At 47.5% G+C, this 20,490-nt stretch overlaps 1 protein-coding gene across 1 annotated transcript in view; it reads right to left on the bottom strand.

The window, feature by feature from the left end:
• WDR43 (WD repeat domain 43) overlaps nucleotides 1-20,490 on the bottom strand; it is a 465,298-nt gene that overhangs the window by 14,259 nt on the left and 430,549 nt on the right. Inside the window, exon 15 of the mRNA XM_086926143.1 lies at nucleotides 15,563-15,676. Within this exon, the coding sequence (XP_086782269.1) occupies nucleotides 15,563-15,676 (114 nt within the window). The remainder of the gene's footprint in view (nucleotides 1-15,562; nucleotides 15,677-20,490) is intronic.

Here is a 20,490-nt window from a genome sequence, read left to right as displayed (position 1 = left end):
CACATAATTGACGACGCACTTCAAATGCTAGACCAAAATGACACCTGCCTCCTCATCCTTCTTGATCTCTCCTCTGCATTAGACACCGTTAAACATGAGAATTTACTAGATCTACTAAACAAAAGAATGGGCTTATCTGGAACTGTCCTCAAATGGTTCACCTCCTTTCTCCACAACAGGTCGCAGAAATTCAAGAGCAACAACCTGATGTCCACGCCAGTACCTGTAACGTTAGGCGTCCCCCAAGGATCCTCTCTATCCCCAACTTTGTTCAACCTAGTCATGGAACCTCTCACCACTTTGCTACAAGAATCCAATGTACACTTTCACATGTATGCCGATGACACCCAACTCTACCTCAAACTGCAATCACCCAATGACATCCTGCTCCTGAACTCAACGATCAGATGCACCCAATCCTGGCTTGCCGACAATCACCTCAAACTCAATGCCCTGAAAACAGAGTTCCTTCTGATCGCACCTCCAGCGAAGATATCCACCACTCAACATTGGCTTAAACTCCTAACCGCACTCAATGTCCAACCCACCATCGTGGAATCAGCTAAATCTTTAGGCATAACACTCGACACCAATCTCAACATGCAGCAACATATCAGCAAAGCAACAAAGGGAGCGAACTTCCAGATCAATACTCTGAGGAAACTTAAACCCTACCTCCCAGCCAAAGACTTCTAAACAGCGGTGCAAGCACTAGTCATCCCACGAATTGAATACGGCATCACCGCCCTTTGCGGACTCCCACTAACTACAACCGCACCACTAAAAGCATCTCTAAATGCTGCAGCGAGACTAATCACGGGGTCAAAAAAGCACTCCCACATTACCCCTGACTTGAAATCCCTGAATTGGTTGCCGTTTGAAGCCAGAATACATCTGAAAATCGCCTGCATGACACACAAGGCTGTTCACCTAAACTCACCCGGCTACCTTGCTCAGAAATTGACAATCTCTGGGGGAATCAGAAACACGAGAGGCGCAAACAATCTTCTGCTGAAACCTCGAAGATTCCGGAAGGAGAAAACATACAAGCGCTCCTTCTCAGGAATGGCGCCTAGGATTTGGAACTCACTCCCTCCCGAAACCAGGCTTATCTCTTCCACTACACTCTTCAAAAAAGAAGTAAAAGTTATCCTCATGGCTAAATTCACCTGTACTACTATCTCGAACCCTATCAACACCCTGCAATGATCTGTATTACTTGCTTGACCCCTTATCTATTTGTACGAGCTGTCCTATCACTCTCCTGATTGCTTTGCAGTCACCCAATTGTATTATTTGTACTGTATGAACTACTGAATTACTTATTTGACTTTGTTCCCTCATGTACCCTTCTGCACTGTGTGAACTATCGATCTACCTATTTGACTTTGTTCCCTCATGTACCAGTCTATGTAAAGCGCTCTGATATCTGCAAAGATCTTGTTCGCGCTATATAAAACTCTGAAATAATAAAATAAATAAATAAGCCTGAAAGGTGTTACCTCTGCTTCCCGATCCAGCAAGGAAGCTGTTGATACGTGGCCTAATTCTATCAAGGCTCGATTATGGGAATGCGCTGTTTCTCGGTGCCCCCGAAGCTACCTTTAAAACCCTCCAACAGGTGCAAAATGCAGCTGCGAGAGTCCTTATGGATGTTCCCAGAAGGCAGTCTGCTGCTCCGGCCCTTAAAGCGCTCCACTGGCTCCCCGTGAAGGAGCGGGTGAAATTTAAAGCGCTATGTACAGCTCACAAAATTTTACATGGTAAAGGTCCTCCCATCCTTGCTAATATGGCCCGTCCTTACAAACCCCCACGTCTGCTGCGCTCGGATCAAAAACACCTTTTGCAGTCAGCGAGAGTAAGAAGAGCCCGGTGGGGGCAGGCGTTTCTCTGTGCAGGTGGCCTCTCTTTGGAACTCTTTGCCCCTCAAGATTCGCTCAGAACCCAAGATCCTACCATTTAGGAAACTGCTTAAGACCCACTTGTTTCCTCGGTAGTGATTAGCTGAGTCTCTCCTTCTGGTCTGTTGCGCCGGGATGCACCCGGGTAAGCCGAGCGCATTACAAGTTTCATATTATTATTATTATTATTATTAGTATCTCTGATGTATATGGTTTTCTGTATCGGAGTATTGCTTTACTGTTAAAACTGAAAATTGCTTAAGGAATGTTCCCGGCTTCTAGTAGTGATTCACTGAGGTCTACAGAAGTAAAGGTTAAAAACCACATCATAAGACCATGTGCAATGAATCACAACATGCACGATCTGTCCATTTATGGACTGAAACTTTGGCTGATAACCTGTTCTACAATGTTAATGCGGACTTTAGCAGATCAAAGAAATAGAAAATAAAGTGCTTCCAATATCCAGTCGTTAAATGGAATCAGCCAAAAGAAATACAAAGTGCTAACACCCTCAGCTTCTAAGATACAATCCCAATTATATTCATCACTTAGTACATGTTTGCTTTTCCAGGACACTGGCCCTATGGCTAATGTTCTTGTATAGGATTGTGCGCTAATAGACTTAAAAAACCTAGGAATTCACAGGATCACTACTGAATGCAGACTGTTCCCTAGATGGGAAACTGTTTAGCGTTTGAGAAACAGTCTGCATTTTTAGGATCAGACCCTTGAAACTTGACTACAGTGCTGAACAAATCAGTAGACTGGAGTCTCAGATACTAAGTTTACATTCCAAATAGTACAGAAACCCCTGTACTCAAACAATCAAGGACCCTAATAATGGAAGTAAAAATGCAGTAAATGGATCCTTCTGAGCTCCAGTGTTGGATGTCTGTGCTGGCAGGGGGACACAGTCAGTAGTGCCCAGTTAGCAAACCTGTTGATAAAGCAGTCAAAAACCCAACTACTTTGTAGTCTCTGAATTGGGCAGACTTAAGAGTGATAGCAGATACGGATTAGTTACTTACCTGTAATCCTAGTTCTCTTCCAGGGGTATCCTCATCAAAGTCATAAGCATTAGAATATTCCCGCCCATGCGCGGGACCCCGGAAACACTATATTATATGTGCCCCACATATATATACACACATATATATACACATATATATATATATATATATATATATATATATATATATATATATATATATATATATATATATATATATATATATATATAAATAATATATATTTAAAAACAAGCAATAGCAGCCAAATCACAGAGCTGAAATATGCTATGAAGAATTTCCACCATACATGTATATAATAAGCATTAGAAACATGAGAAACACCACCAAAGATTGTTTAGAAATTGTTTTAATGCTCAGAAAGCAGTAGAAATTCTCATAACTCACTGGAAGCATAAGAAGCTCCCAGGCTGCATTGCAAACACACAGTCTAAAAAGACTGAAAAGCTAACCTGTAGCTGAATAGCAAAAAACTGACACTGTGCCTTTAGGGCACTCATGACCCCCTGTATCCCATCATGCCCCAGGGGTGACAGTTAGGTCAGTTGTTCTTTTCGGAGACTGAAAAACAAACCCAATAACAAATAGGTTAACAATATCTCCTTATGAAAGAGTATCCTTTGCCCGGGGAGGCGGGAGGGTCGCTTATGACTTTGATGAGGATACCCCTGGAAGAGAACTAGGATTACAGGTAAGTAACTAATCCTTCTCGTCCAGGGGATCCTCATCAATAGTCATAAGCATTAGAATAGAATAGCGAGCCTCTCCTCATCCCTGCGGGCAAAGGAATGATAAGACAGAAATCTCATCAATAAGCCTGAGTAGACTATAGACTACCCAAACAGATTCCTCAAGGAGGCTTGCCCTACTTGTGTATCGGTCCTGGAATCAGATTCGAGGCAGTAATGCCTCGTAAAGCTATGCACTGATTTCTAGGTTGCAGCCTTGCATATTTCCGACATGGGAACGTCATGCAAGAAAGCCACTGTAGCCGCCTTCCCTCTAGTGGAATGCGCTTTTGGAGACATCAACAAAGGTTTGCCTGCTAGTTGATAGGCCAACTTAATGCAAGAGACAATCCACCTGGAAATGGACCTCTTTGCTGCTGGAAAGCCAGTTCTCATTGAGCCATAGTTCACAAACAGTTGGTCCGATTTCCTAATCCCTTTAGTCTTTTCCAAATAAAACTTAAGCACTCTTTTAAGATCTAAGGAGTGAAGTGATCGCTCAGCCGGGGTCGTAGGATTTGGAAAAAAGGGAGGGAAATAGACTGATTTATATGAAAATCAGAGATGACCTTAGGCAAGAAGGATGGGTGAGCCCTTAGGACTACTCTGTTATGGTGGAATACAGTATAAGGTTCCTTTGCACAGAGCGCTTGTATCTCACTGACTCTGCGCGCAGAGGTAATTGCCACCAAAAAAGCTGCCTTCCAAGAGAGATGTTGTAAGGAAGCCTTGTGGATGGGCTCGAAAGGTGGAGACATTAACCTTGATAGAACTAGGTTAAATTCCCACAGAGGAGAAGGATTTCGTACAGGGGGATACACTTTCTTCAATCCCTGGAGGAAATCCTTGACCACTGGAACCTGAAAGAAAGACACCTGATCCGGTGACTTTCTGTAAGCCACAATAGCTGACAAATGCACTCTAATTGAAGCGTACTTTAAACCAGCTGTTGCGAGGGAAAGGAGGTATGGTAAGATGACGTCCTCCTGCCCCTTAGTCGGATCCAAACGATGATCTCTACACCACAAGTAAAACCTTTTCCACTTGAAGGCATAGGATGCTCTCGTGGACGGCCTCCTAGCCTCCTTTAAAATGTTCATGCATTCTGGAGGCAGGTTCAAATGTCCGTATTGCAGGACCTCAGGAGCATGCTGTTAGGTTCAATGATGGAAGGTTGGGATGCATTATCCTCCCGTTCATTTTGCTCAACAGGTCCGGCCTGCAAGGGAGTCGTTTGTGTGGACACAGACAGATGTAGAAGGTCCGGATACCACCAATGCCAAGGCCAGTCTGGAGCAATCAGGATCATTACCATGTTCGTCCTGAGGAGCTTGGAAACCACTCTCGGAATCAGTGCCGGGGGAGGAAACTCATATGCGAACATCCCTGCCCAATCCAACAGAAGAGCGTTCCCCTGCGTCCCTGGCCTGTGAAACCTGGACGCGAAGGAGTGGCATTTGGTGTTTTCGTCGTCTTCAAACAAGTCTATGGATGGACGTCCCCAGCTACGAAAAAGCTCTTCCACTACTTCGTCGCTTAGCACCCAGTCTGGCTGATCTTCGAAGTGCCTGCTGAGTGCGTCTGCCTTGACGTTCAACTCGCCCGGAAGGTGCACTGCCACTACTGTGAGACCGCGAGCGAGAAGCCAATGCCATATTGCCTGAGCCTCTCGAGACAGTGGGCGAGATTTTGTGCCTCCTTGCTTGTTCAGATAGAACATGGTTGTCGTATTGTCCGTCTGAACCAGGACTGAGCTGGATTCGATCGCTGGCAGGAAAGCTTTGAGAGCCAGGAATACCTCTCTGAGTTCCAGCATGTTGATGTGGTATGTTTGCTCCTGCGCAGACCACTGGCCTTGAATCTGAAGCGGACCCATGTGTGCTCCCCAGCCTTGCAGGGAGGCATCTGTCACTATAGATTGGGACGGAATGGGTTGGTGAAACGGCACTCCCACCATCACATTGCTTCTCAGAGTCCACCATCTGATGGACTCTTTTGTCGCCTGGGAAAGATTGATTCGATCCTCCCAACGTCCTGTTGCTTGGTCCCACTGATCCTCCAGAGCCTGTTGTAGAGGACGCATTCTCAGCCTGGCGTTTGGGATGAGAAAGATGCAGGACGCCATGGAACCCAGTAGAGATGCTGCTTGTCGTGCTGTTGGAGGCCGAGACTAACAGAATCCCACATTTCTGTTTCATGGAAGAAAGTCTCTCCTCCGAAGGAAACGCTTTTCCCACGCTTGTGTCCAGAACGGAGCCTAGGTAGTGGATGGATTGCGTAGGCCGCTGGACTGACTTCTCCAGGTTCACATGGAGGCCGAGCCTGTGAAGTTGGTGCAGGCACAGTTGCAGATCTTGCGTTACCCGTACTGGAGATGGACCCTTTAGGAGCCAGTCGTCCAGGTATGGGTAAATGAAGAGACCCTTCTTGTGAAGAAAAGCCGCCACCACTGCCATGCATTTGGTGAAGACTCGTGGTGCGGACTTGAGACCGAAGGGTAACACCTTGTACTGGTAGTGTTTGTTTCCCACAACAAACCTTAGGTACTTGCGATGTTGTTGCGCAATCGGGATGTGAAAGTACGCATCTTGCAGATCCACCGAACACATCCAATCTCCGGCTTGCAGATGAGGACATATCGGGTGAAGCGCTAACATGCGGAACTTTTCCTTGACGATAACCTTGTTTAGGAGTCGTAGGTCGAGTATTGGTCTGAACTTGTCCTCCTGATCTTTTTTGGGGACAAGGAAATATCTGGAGTAAACTCCCTTTCCTCTTAGAGCGAGAGGAACTTCCTCTATCGCTCTTTTTTGCAGCAGGATTTTTACCTCTCTTCGGAGCAAGCTTAGTTGGTGAGGGCAAGAGCTCTTCGGAGGGACGCTCTTTGGAAGAGCACGGAAACGTATCCTGTATCCATTGCGCAGTATATTCAGCACCCACTGATCTCTTTTGATGCTGACCCACTCTGCCAGGTGTTGTGAAGCACTTCCTCCCACTGGAGTGGGCAACGGCGTCAGAGGAAGCCACTGTTCAGGCCTTTCCTCCTCTCGTGGTGTTGGAGGACTGTTGGTGACCTCCTCTTCCTCTGCTGGGCTTGCCACGAAACTGGGGTTTCCCTTGAGTTTTGTTTTGGAACCACTGAGGGGTTTGAACCCTCTGTTGAGCCCCTCTCCCCCTGTTGGTCTTGAAGCGGCGCTTGAATTCCTTTTTCTTCTCCAAGCCCACCGCCTTTACCGTGTCCAGCTCAGTCTTCATTCGGGTCATCTCTTAGTCCGCATGTTCACCGAAGAGAGCGGAACCCGAAAAGGGAAGATTTAGAATCCGATGCTGAGCATCCGGTTTCAGACCTGTAAGGCGCAACCAGGCCGATCTTCTGGCACATACTCAATGGGAATAGGAATGAGCCGAAAGCACCGCCCCATCCGCGGCCGTGCTTATCTGGTTCGCCACCAGACACCCCTCCGTAACAGTTTCTTCAAAGTCTTGCTGGTCCTCTTTCGGTAGCTTGGCTTTGAATCTTTCCATCGAGTCCCATAAGGCTCTGTCATACCGACCCAGGAGCGCAGCTGCACTGGCGACCTTAAGAGTGGAAGCAGCAGAGTTGCAAACCTTTCGACCCCAGGAGTCTTGGGTTTTGCTGTCCTTATCCGGCGGGACTGAAGAGGAACCAGCAACCGCATATGTCTTACTCGCCGCCGCCACAATGACAGAGTCTGCTGGAGGGTCAGATTTCACAAACACCGGGTCAGAAGCCGCCGGGTTGTACTTCTTCTGAATGCGTGCCGGGACTGCTCTGATTGCTGCTGGGGTTAGGAAAACCTCCTTGACAGGGTCCATAATCCCCGGAACTAAAGGCAGCAGAGGCCTGGAGATGGCCTTGTGTAAGGTTTCAAAAATGACTGTCGCCGTTACTTGAGGGACAGACATTTCGATGTTCAGTTTAAGCGCACCTCTTTGCAGTACATCCAGATACGTGCCAATATCATCCACTGGGGAGGACCTGGACGTTGGACTGTCCGTCAAAGTCGGGGAGTAGTCCCTCTTGGACGATCTGGTAGAAGAGGTTGAAGTAGACTGAGTACGTCTGTCTACAGTGAGCACTGAGCCTTCGCTCCTGCGACCTCCTTGAATGCTCCTCCCGTCTAGGGGAGCGAGATCTGATCCGATCTCTTGTCCGATGTTCTTTTCTAGGAGATCGGGATGCCCTGGGAGATCTGGCTGGCGATCTCACGGGAGATCTGCCCCGAGGAGATCGAGACCTTTTCCGGCCTTCCATTCTAGGTTCCCTTGTAGGAGAACGGGATCTTCTTGGCGCTTTGGTGGGTAGTGTCACAGGGGATGTGCGCCTGGGAGGGCTACGCTTGTCCATCTCCTCCACCAGGTCTTGGAGAGGAGACCTGTGGTCTGGGCTGGCATATTCCTGCATACGCTTGGTAGGCCCAGCATCTCGCCAATGGTCCAAGGATCTGTACCATCTAGGTGACAGCCTAATGCGCCCTGTCGAAGGATATGGACGACGCTCAGAAGTTCTGTGTATAGGGCTTTTGGACCTTGAATGCTCAGTTGAGGAGCCAGAGGACCGATAAGATGAATGGTGAGAAGCAGATTCTGTCACCATGATCGTATCTGAGTGTCTCGACGTCGAGCGTTCTTTTCTCGCCGTCGAACGCCTTCGAGGAGTCGGAGGATCAAACAATCTCGACCCCGAATGTCCATGAGAGGTTCTGAAGTCTCTTGACGTCGAGCGGCGATGAGTAGCCGTCGACGGAGCCCTCTGCTTCGACGTCGAACGGCGGTGTCCGGCCGCCGACGGAGACCTCTGCCTCGACATCGACCGACTATGTCCTGTCGCCGACGGAAGCTTCTCTCTCGACGTCGAACGACCTCGTCCTGTCGTCGACGGAGCTTTCTGCCTCGACGTCGAACAGCGATGGCCGGCCGTCGACGGAGATCGCTGCCTCGACGTCGAATGCCTGTGCGACGACGGCAGAGGGGTATTGGGCACCCTCGACGCCGAGCACTGATGCTGCACGGACGGAGACTGCGTCCTCGACGCCGATCGACGAGCCACTGTCGACGGCGGAGGGGTCTTGGTCCTCGACGCCTATCGCCGCTTCTTGGACGACGGCGGAGGGGTCACACTTCGACGCCGGTCGTCGCCCGGTTGACGGCGGCGGAGTAGCCTTCCTCGACGCCGATCGTCGCCCGGTTGACGACGGCGGAGGGGATTTTGACGACGGAGCTGGTTCTTCCGACGTCGTCGACGTACCTGGTCTTCTCGACGGCGGGCCCGCCGTCGACTGTAGTTTCGAAGAGGAAAACTCCACCTGTGGATCTTTTCTCAGCGCTGAGCTCGACGCTGAAGTTGAAGGGTATGAAGACTTCTTTTTTGAAGATGTACGAGTCTTCTTGGAGCCCTTCTTCACTGGAGATCTCCCTCTTGAAGCTCTGTGAGCCAGGCCATAAATTCGAATTCTTTCCCTGTCCTTGAGAGTTCTTCCTGACAGGTTCTCACAATGTGGACAGGTGCCTGGATCATGATCTTCAGGCAGGCAAAGGATACAGACGTCGTGGCTGTCTGATTTTGCCTTCTTGTTGCCACAAGAAGGGCATTTATTAAAGAGTGAAGGCATTCTCAGAGGAAAATGCTCACCAAACTGCTGAAAACAAGCAGTATCTTACTTGACTAGATGTAAGACGTCGAAGTAAGAGCCAAAGTTGACAAAAAAGACGTATTTTTCTGTCAAAAACCAGAAAAATTGTGGAGCTGTGTAACCAGGGTCCTTCACTGAAGGAGCCGGAAAGAACAACTGACCTAACTGTCACCCCTGGGGCATGATGGGATACAGGGGGTCATGAGTGCCTTAAAGGCACAGTGTCAGTTTTTTGCTATTCAGCTACAGGTTAGCTTTTCAGTGTTTTTAGACTGTGTGTTTGCAATGCAGCCTGGGAGCTTCTTATGCTTCCAGTGAGTTATGAGAATTTCTACTGCTTTCTGAGCATTAAAACAATTTCTAAACAATCTTTGGTGTTGTTTCTCATGTTTCTAATGCTTATTATATACATGTATGGTGGAAATTCTTCACAGCATATTTCAGCTCTAATGTGATTTGGCTGCTATTGCTTGTTTATATATATATATTATTTATATATATATATATATATGTGTATATATATGTGGGGCACATATAATATAGTGTTTCCGGGGTCCCGCGCATGGGCGGGAATATTCTAATGCTTATGGCTTTGATGAGGATCCCCTGGAAGAGAACAATAAGTCTCTTAGAGTCCTTTACATTTGCTCTATGTCATTCTAAATGCTGTGGTTTAAAGTCTCATCTGTTAGGCAGGGATTGCGGTGGGCTGCCCCTGCAAGACTTTGGGCATGGCATTCACCAGTTCCCAATGGAACCTGGATTATGGAAGACCAGCAAGTCATGACCGCAAATATCTTTTGAATTGTAAAAGCTAGAGAGATAGCTGAAAATGTTCTTGAATCAGCAGAACATTCCACTTATAACAGGTCATGAAGACAGGTGCCCTCCTGGGACTGGAGAAGAGAAAATAAGATACAAAAAGCTCAAACTATATGAACAGGTGAGGTTAGTCTGTTCTCTTTGCGATCTGGCATGTGGGGATCCTATGGCTCTTGGGTGGCCTCTGTCATTTACATATTCTAGAAGCAGATAGTCAGCTGGTACATGTCAAGGTACTCCAATGATCATGTTAGTTCTGGATGCCTGCCCAACGTGAGCAAAATAGCAAAGCTTCAGCCCGGAATTCAGACTTTTGCCCTTTCTGAAAGGATAGCAGCATTCTTGGCAACATGTTTACTCAAAACCTGCAAAGAGTACCACATATTGGCTTAACAGTACCAGGTATTCATCATTCTTTGGAGAACAAGGTAAAAAGCTATTGCAAATGTTCAAATACTCATCAAATTAAGAAGTGCATTAATGCTTGGAGTCCTTTTTCACAAACTGGATGGAGCAAGGTGCTTCGGGTTAGACCATTTTGAAAACTTGTTAGGAAAGCAGAAAATTAGCAGAGATTTTAAGACATGTAACATAACGCTACTGAAAGCCACGGAAAACTTAAACACCATTTACTCTAAAAGGGCTTGGCTAAGCAAGTTACATCCAATTACAGAAGCACATCATAACAAGTTCAAGTTCAGGAATTTGTATAGCGCACTACTCACCCAGAGGGTCTCAAGGCGCTTCAGGGAGGGTGGGTGCATTACTTATCGAATAGCCAGGTTTTTAGTTGCTTTCTGAAGGAGAGGTGGTTCTGTGTAAGTCGGAGGTGAGTGGGGAGAGAATTCCAGGTTTTGGCCGCTAAGTAGGAGAAGGATCTTCCTCCCATGGTGGATCTGTGGATGCGCGGAATTGCGGCGAGGGCTTGATTGGATGATCGTAGTAGGCGGGTGGGTGTGTAGAAGGACAGTCGTGTGTTGAGGCATTCGGGTCCTAGGTCATAGAGGGCCTTGTGTGCGTGGGTGAGGAGACGGAACGTTATTCTCTTGTTGACGGGGAGCCAGTGGAGATCCTTCAGGTGACCGGAAATGTGAGCATGACGGGGAATGTCCAGTATGAGTCTGGCTGAGGCGTTTTGGATGCGTTGGAGTTTTTTCTGTAGTTTGGCTGTGGTCCCGGCGTAAAGGGTATTTCCATAATCCAATCGGCTGGTGACCAGTGCGTGGGTGACTGTCTTTCTTGTTTCGGTGGGGATCCAGCGGAAGATTTTTTAGAGCATCCGTAGGATGTTGAAGCATGAAGATGAGACGGCGTTGACTTGTCTGGTCATCGAGAGGGAGCAGTCTAGGATGAAGCCCAGGTTACGTGCGTGATCTGTAGGTATGGGTGCTGTACCCAGGGCCGGTGGCCACCATGAGTCGTCCCAGGCAGAGGGGGATGATCCTAAGATGAGGACTTCCATTTTGTCCGAGTTTAGTTTTAAACAGCTGTTCTTCATCCATTCGGCTACCTCTTTCATTCCTTCGCGTAGATTGGTTTTGGCGGTGTTTGGGTCTTTGGTGAGGGAGAGGATCAGCTGGGTGTCATTTGCGTAGGAGATGATGTTGAGGTTGTGTTGGCGCGCGATGGATGCGAGGGGACTCATGTAAACGTTGAAGAGGGTGGGGCTGAGTGAAGATCCTTGTGGTACACCACAAATGACTTCGGTGGCCTCTGATTTGAATGGGGGGAGGTGGACTCTCTGGGTTCTTCCGGCGAGGAACGAGATGATCCAATCCAAAGTTTTTCCTTGTATTCCGACGTTGTTGAGGCGTTGTATGAGTGTGCTATGACATACTGTGTCGAAGGCGGCGGAGAGGTCGACGTGGATGAGGGCAACTGTTTCTCCGTTGTCCAGTAGCGTTCGGATGTCGTCTGTAGCTGCGATGAGGGCGGTTTCGGTGCTGTGTTTGGCTCGGAAGCCGGACTGTGAAGGGTCGAGGGAATTGTTGGATTCAAGGAAGGCGGCGAGCTGACTATTGACGGCTTTCTCAATGACTTTGGCAGGGAATGGGAGGAGTGAGATGGGGCGGTAGTTCTTAAGTTCAGAGGGGTCTGCTGTGGGTTTCTTCAGAAGGGCGCTGAGTTCGGCATATTTCCAGCTTTCCGGGAAGGTAGCGGAGTTGAAGGAACAGTTGATGACATCGCGGAGATGGGGTGCGATGATGGAGTCTGCTTTGTTGAAGATGTGGTGGGGACATGGATCGGTTGGCGATCCTGAGTGAGGAGTTCATCAGGCGGATGGTGTCTTCAGTGGTGATTGGGTTCCAGGCGAAAAGGTTGTGAGAGTGCTGTTTTGGTTCGGAGGTGGGTGGAGTGGGCTGTTCATCGGACTGGTTTTCAAAGCTGTTATGTATGTCGGCGATGATGTTGTGGAAGAAAGAGGATAAAGAGTCGCAGAGGTCTTGGGAGGGAGTGTTGTCGTTGGTGCCGGCGGTGGGGTTGGTAAATTCTTTGACGATGTTGAATAGTTCCTTGCTGTTGTGGGCGTTGTTGTAGAGTCGATCCTTGAATGCTGATTTCTTGGTGGATCGGATCAATTGGTGGTGTTTGCGGGTGGCGTCCTTGAAGGTGGTCAGGTTGTCAGAGGTTGGGTTTTTTCCTCCAGGTTTTCTCGAGGGTACGTCATAACTTCTTGGATTTCTTAAGGTCATCGTTGAACCAGGGGGCCTTTTTGCTACCTTGTTTGATCTGATGGTTTTTCAAGGGTGCTAATACGTCAGCGCTGTGGGTGATCCATTGTGTGAGTTTGGTGGCAGCTTTGTTTGGGTCCGATATGGCAGGAGGGTTTTGGTTTAACGATGTGACGAGTTGGTCGGTGGTGATTTTGTTCCAGTTTCTTCGAGGAATAGGTTGTTGGTAGTTGTGGGTCGTGGTCTTTTTGTAGCTGAAGTGAACGCAGTTGTGGTCTGTCCAATGGAGAGCTGTGGTGTGATCGAAGGAGATGTGTTTGCTGGAGGTGAATATAGGGTCGAGCGTGTGTCCGGCAAGGTGGGTGGGGGTGTCAACAAGTTGTTTGAGTCAGAGAATTGCCAGGTTGTCCAGAAGGGTGGTGGTGTTGCTGTCGTTTTTCTTTTCCAGGTGGAAGTTGAGGTCTCCCAGTAGAATGTAGTTCTCGGAGGTGAGGGCATGTGGGCTGATGAAGTCGGTGATGTCTTCGTTGAATTGTGTGCGGGTTCCTGGTGGTCTGTAGATGAGGGTGCCTCTAAGTGTGGTCCTGGGGTCGGCGTGGATCTGGAAATGAAGGTGTTCGGCGGTCGCTAGGTTATCGTCTGAGCAGGTCGTGATTCGGATGGTGTTCTTATGGACGATGGCGATGCCTCCTCCTGTTTGGTTGGTGCGGTCTTTTCGGATGATCTTGTAAGCGTCCGAGATGGCTACGGCGATGTCGGACGCTGATGAAGCGTTCATCCAGGTTTCTGTAAGGAAGGCGACGTCCGGCGATGCAGTGTCGATTAGGTCCCAGAATTCAGTGGCGTGTCTGTGGACTGAGTGGGTGTTCAGCAGGATGCACTTCAGGTGGTTGGAGTTGGAGCTGTGTTTGGAGGTAGTGGATTTGGTGTGGGTCCTGGGGCAGGCGAACTTGCAGGAGTGGCAGGCGAAAGGACCATGGGTGTGTCCTGGGGCAGCTTCGCTGCATTGTGGTGTGCGTCTGGGGTAATCTAAAAAAATATGGTCAGGATGGTGCGATAGTGCCAAGTCTACTCTTCAGACATCGGATACTGTTAACAGAGCACTATTCAACTGCATTAAATATTTGAAAATTGTCGATAGAGTGGAATTTGTTTTATTCTTCTCCAGAGAGAACCCAAATAGCATCAATTTTTCTCCTTTGTCTTCAAATCTCACAACTCACTTTGCAGAGTGACACAATAAGAGAGCTTAACTTGAAAGAATACGTAAAACAGCCTGCAGTACAACAAAAGAATAAAGATGGAGAAAAAATCTTCCACCTTTGATGCGTGTGCGCATGTGAACAAAAACAATTCTGGAGGCCTTGACATTATTAGGGTGAAAGCAAATAAGCAGAAGAGATGCACTGAAGAGGTTGAAGATACTCTGTCGACATCAGACATATTTAACCTTGCTGTTAAAAGAAATTAAAAATAAAAAATAAAATAAAAATCCTACGTCTTTTCCACTAGTAAATGTTGTACCATGTCCTTAAACATTAGGCCTGAGATTCTCTGGGAGTACATCTAGGGCCGAATTTCTTTTAGCGGCCGTTTGCGTGCCCAAGGGGCTTTGGTATTCGAAAGTATTAAAGAAACTTGTGCCAACACTTGTGTAATACAGATCTCGCTATGTGCACCAGCGCTATCACCAGAAGTTGTTCACTCATTTACATTGGGGTATGACCCCATGCAAATGAGGGAAATTCTTACCCTCTGCGCTTGCGCCGTTTTAGAGATGCAGGCGCAGAGGGAAAGAAGCTGTCAGGAGGCACAACTAAAAGGTGGTGCACTATCAGTGTGCTCTGTTGGCAGCCCTCTCTAGGGGGTAATAGGGGTCCTATGGATCCCCACAGACATTCCCTTGCAGACAGGTGTAGTCACTCACAGCACCTGCCTGTAAGGGAATCTCTAATCCCCCTTAAATGTGCAGGCGGGTTGCCACCTGCACCGTGAAACAGAGCGGCTGCTTCAAAGCCGTTTCGTTTCTCACTTGAATACGCTGCCCCCACAGCATCACAAGTTTGCAGCTGGCCTGAGGTCAGCGCATTCAATGTCATTGGACACACTTTCCCCATTTGCACCCGGCGCACCTGCTTTAAGGTGCGCCATGACGCAAACAGGGTAAGTGCACCATATCCATAATACAGCCCCTGGCATGTCACTCTGAACACCTAAGGAGGAAGCATTAAAAAAGTGCACTGGCAAGCCAATGCATCTGTCAAATACTTCAAAAGGTTATATAGGCATAGTATTGCACTTCTAGCTCATGCATGTGAGATTGTAAAGTAAAATGACTACAACAAATACATTATCCACATCATTAACAACACCTTAATATAGAGACAAGGCCATAACCATCCAGGTATACTATGGCCTTGCATTGATCTCATCAGCACTCACGATAGCTAAAGCTACGCGTCACAGTCTAGAAATTGTGAAAAAGAAAACCCAATCTAAGCTTACGGACATGTAGAATATCAAACTTCTGAGGCGCCTGTACATTGTTACACTAAGGTGTCAAACATATGCAGAAATAGTTAATACCTTGGACACCATGAGAAAAACAGTATACGACAATGACATTCTTTTCTTTCTAAGATTTCAAATTACGGCCTGAAAAAGAAAACAGTCTCAAATAACCCAAAACTGCTCCGTCAATTTCCACCTACACTCAAAAGCAAACCATATCTGATCCATTCAAGATTTGCTCACCTGCGTAATTAGAAGAAACAGTTTCCCATGAAATCGGGAGAGCTTCTGCAACATTTTAATTCTGTTTTCCATTAACTGGTATAATGTTCCAAGCTTTGGGATCAGGTCTGGTAACTGTAAAAAAAGGTAGGTGACAATTCAATTATGTGCGGGTTTTACATTCCATTTGTGCTTCACTACATTGCAATCAGTCCCCCAAGATACCACACACTCATTTAATACGCTGAACCCTATTTTCCAAATTATGCTATACTGAGAAGATAATTATCCCAAACTACTGAGTCTGGGTTGACATGAGTTTGTGTTTGCTAACAGGTTCTTTAATACTTTTTGTCTCACCTACACCTTTGTTGACTTGAACGCAAACAGTAGTGTTTTATGAAGGTGTGTATGGACAACCAAGTGGCTGCTGTACATATGTTGTGAATAGAAACAGCAGCTATAAGGGCGAGGGTTGCCCCCTTTTTCCTTGGAGTGTGCTCTAGGTTTATCTTCTAGCCGTGCCCTGCTTTTAAGAAGCACGTCTAGACTGTCTGTACTACCAATGTGCAATGGTAACACTGGTCATTAGTGAGCCTCTGCCTGCTGGTGCAAAGAGAACAAACAATTGGCTTCCTTTCTTGATTTATCTGGTCCAGTAAGTTCACAACTGTAGAAAGATGGCTCTGTATATACTATACCAAAGTAAAGTACAGTGTGCACAGAGTCCAGTGGAGCCCCAAAAGTTTACAGAGGTAAAAGTAGATACCTTACTCTCTATTTGTGAAAGTGTGGGTGAGCAGTAAGGCTTTATCAGGGGGTATTGTTAACAATTTATTGTACACTTTTCGGCAAGAAATGACACCACACACTCAAAGACTGAACTAAGACCAATTGTTGGTATCAAAAATATCTTAGTTGTATTTTATTTTTCTAATCAAGCAGGATTAAGCACGGGTAGGTAAAATTGTACTGTTCAAAACAACGAAGCTGAACGAAATTGGTAGTTACAGGTTTGTAAAACATGTCCAGACAATATGTATTTGTAATTACTTTGTGATTACTTTAGATTACTTTTTCTACTCAGTGTGGTATGCGGCGATATCACACTGGAACATTTCTGGAGAAAGGCAAGTAAAACACTTTTGTATTAAAAAAAAACAGTTGCTTAAGTTTCCATACTAACACAACTCATCACTTGGAACTGTTTCAGAGGAAAACAGTCAATGCAATCCTAGGTAGGAAAATGAGGTTATCGGTTGGCAAGTAAGCAATATTTGAAATGAAAAAAGGACTTGATTAAGAGCACTGCGGCCAAGCGTCTTCCTGGCGCTGAGGGTTAGACCAGACTCATAGAGGGGACTCGGGAGAACTAACAAGGGAAGGCCTGGGAGAACAGAAAAGTTTTAAGAGCTTTCTATTTCAATCTATCTTTAATCTATTTAAGAGTCTTTCATAGATTCACATGCCTGAATCATTCCCCGTCGTCAGAGTGGGAGTCCCACGGTATATAAACAAGCATTTACAATGCAATAGGTCTCGCAGCATTTAAGTTTGAGTTACTGGCATTGTAAATGACAATGCTTTGCATTATTTATTTTTTTAATTTGCAATTGGTATATAAACATTGTTTGTGAATGGTTAGCTGTAATGGTTAGCTGTTTATGAGCAATTCATCCTTCCGAGGCCGATAAAATGAGTCTCATTGAGTTGGGTAACCATAAACATCTGTTATCAGCGGCAAGATACCAAGGGTGAACGTGTGCTTAACAAATACGCATGTTATGCTAGGTTTTACGTTATGTTATTTGTGTTGGTGTGTTTGCAGGGTGCTTTAGCTAGAGGCACAGATGGTAAATAAGACCGTGAGACAGGGGGCGCCCGAGGTAGTGAGACACACAGAGGAGCCCACGGGTGGAGAGACAGAGCGAGGAGCAGAGACAAGAGGAGAGAGGGGGGGCCCCCGAAGCACGATGTTTGATTGATGGGAGGTAAAGAAAAAGAGGTGACTGTAAGAGATAAGGTGATGGACACACGGACTGAGCTCTAGACAGACTGACAAAGGCTCCAACAGCTGCTCTAAAATCAGGTCTCACAGAGCCCAGAGATGCTACTGGCTGCGGGCCGCACACCCTGTGTACCTTGCTGCACAGTGTACGTACCTCACCCGGTATTCCCTTTGTACCTCAGAGTGCTGCCCCTGTACACGACCCTGCTGCTCACAGCGCTGCTCCTGCTCGCCTCTCGGCCCTATCCTCCGAGTGTTACCCACCGTACCGCTCAGTGCTGCATCGTGTACATCACAGCACAGGCTCCCTGTGCGCAGCCCACAGGACTATTGCATATACCTGACATCCGCTGTACCTCACAACGTGCTACTACTGCGCTTCTCGGCTCTATCTTCTGCGTAATTCGTCTTTACACAACTCTGCCTCCAGTGTTCAATTTGTAAAATATGAAGTCCAGGTGCTCTAATGTTTGTTGGAGGCCTCACCTACTTTCCCCCGGCTCTACCCACTATCTCCACTGGCTCCCACAATTAATCATACATATGTACATCTGCAAATAGGAAATGTTACATAAGCCCGGACCAGAGGACTACAAGTTGTTGGAGTGACATGTCATCCACATGGGTTGGCAGGCAGTATAGTTTAGGACTGCTTGGTCTGGCGAAGCACAATTTCTGAATTGAAAATGGAACACCATAATTGAGGGTTTTCTTTAATAATAGAATTGATTTCTACCAAAATTAACCCTTTTTGCAACATTAATCCATGCTCTAACCTATACTTTGCACTGTGCATGCAGTTCTTTGTCAACAGTTAATTATTCACTGTTCTAAATTAGGATTTTAAACATATAAACAGTAACAAAAGGGTGTCTCTTAGAAAAGCACGGACCCATTTATTTGCACTTTTGATCTGCATGGTACACATTTTTAACGGCAGGCATTTTAACCCTCTGCGCTACTTACTCATGAGTCAAAACCCCTACTAGACACGACTCCCATCGCTCCCCATAAAGAACATTAACCATGGAGTTATCTTGACATCTGTATTGTTGCTTGGAAATTGCTGGAGGCAAGGATCTGAAACATTGCGCTCCCTGAAGCCAGCACCCAATTTGGTGAAACCGGTCGTACTACTAGAGCCGACCATGAAACCAGTTAACCACATCGATGCTAGTGTTATTTTTCTTTTATGCTGGATCTTCTCATTTCCCATTGTTCATGACGAGCTCAGCTCGTCATGAGTGTATGGAGGTGTACACCATGACGAGCTGAGCTCGTCATGAGCGTCCAAGGAGTTAAATACCGGGATCACAGTGTTACCTCACTGTGGCTCATAGAGGGTACAACACTGCCAGTAAACCCAAATTCTGCATGGGGTATGTGCCACTGCCAGCAATCAAATACAGCTGAGCTAAGGGGTGTGTGCATTGTGTCATGCTCTCACTACGGAGGTGCCATGCGCTCACTACCAGTGGGTGAAGGATGCACAACGTACCTCACAACAGTAACCACGCCACTGCACAAACAACCTGAGCCACGAGCACAAGGCTTGATGAGGTCGGAAATTAACTTTTAACAGGAGCACTGGGGAGAACAGGTGTTAAATACCAAAACAAAAGTATATGCGAAAGAGATAGCGGTTGGAGCCACCGGAGGTGAGCTGCCTCCAGCCCCATGGTCCACGCCAGTGATTTTTCAAGTTACAACCGGACTGGCGCCCGGCGGACCCAGGATCACACTATCCAAAAAAATACAGCGCTGGTTTTGGTCGGACGGTGACAGTATAGTTAGCATTGGCATCATTCCTAGTTAGCTACCTTCGCTTAACTAGTTAGTTTACAATGAATTACTGCTGCACCTTAACTTATAACTTTTAAGGGCTTAACTTCTATTCTTACCGTTTTTTGTGGTGGGCAGGTCGTCAGGGACACAGATACTGCTAGCTGCACTGCACTGCCCCCTTGAACCTTTGCTGTTTGCTTTAATTAGTATGCAGACACTACGATTGATTAGGCGGCAGCCTGGTGCTGCCTACTTGCTGCTACCAGACCGCAGTCTACAGTGTCAGACCGTCTTGTAGACAGTACAACTGGCTGATAGACAGCTGATCAATGCCTGCACTGCACACAGCCCAGCTCTGCCCTTCGGCTTCGTCGTTGGTCGGGTCTGGCAGGGGCCGCCGGGCTGACTTAATGATGGTGATGCCTCGTGGGGAGCTACTGCCGCGGTGGTTAAGCTGGGGCTGGCAACTGGTGGCAAAGTGAAAAAAAATCTGCGCGCCTTGCCGCGCTCACAGCCCCTACTCAATCAGAGTTACCAGGAACAGTGCAAGGGGTTTCACGGCTCAAATGGCAGTCTGCGTCGTCCGGCGGAGGAGGGGGCGGGGAGGGCTGCTGTGACGTCAGCCTCGTTCTCGGAGTCCATTGGCCCCGGCCTCGGATCTTCCACGCGCTGGAGGGCGGACATAATTCACGGTGACGCGGGGCTCCCATGCCCGAGGGAGAGCCCCGCGGAGCCTACAGAACACCGAATTGGCGGTAAGTGGGACAGGGGGCGGTGCGCTTGTGTGTGCGAGCGTGTGTGCGCGCGACGGGGGAGCGTGTGTGTGCGACGGGGGTCTCTGTATGTGTGCGTGTATGTGCGCTCATGTGTGTGTCTCTGTGTGTGCGCATGCGTGCAGGGGGAGGTGTGCCTGTGTATGTATGCGCTTCCCAGGAGACAGACACGGCGAGCGCGCGTGGCCTGCGCCGAACGCCTTTTGCGAGGTGCGCGCGGCCAGGTGCTGTCTCCTGGGAAGCAGAGTCAGTGACAAAAGATCTCCTGGCGGACACAGCGCTTACGCGCTGTTACGCCACGAGACCTAAAAAGCAATAATATGCCTGTAATAACCAAAAAACCTTGGTAATAACCAACCAGGAAGTAAAGTAGCCCTAGCTAC

The sequence above is a fragment of the Lissotriton vulgaris genome, chromosome 6, assembly GCF_964263255.1.
Source record: "Lissotriton vulgaris chromosome 6, aLisVul1.2, whole genome shotgun sequence".
NCBI classification, from domain to species: Eukaryota; Metazoa; Chordata; class Amphibia; order Caudata; family Salamandridae; genus Lissotriton; species Lissotriton vulgaris.
Note: the sequence above shows the minus strand (reverse complement) of the source record. Positions and strands in the feature narration are given on the sequence as shown.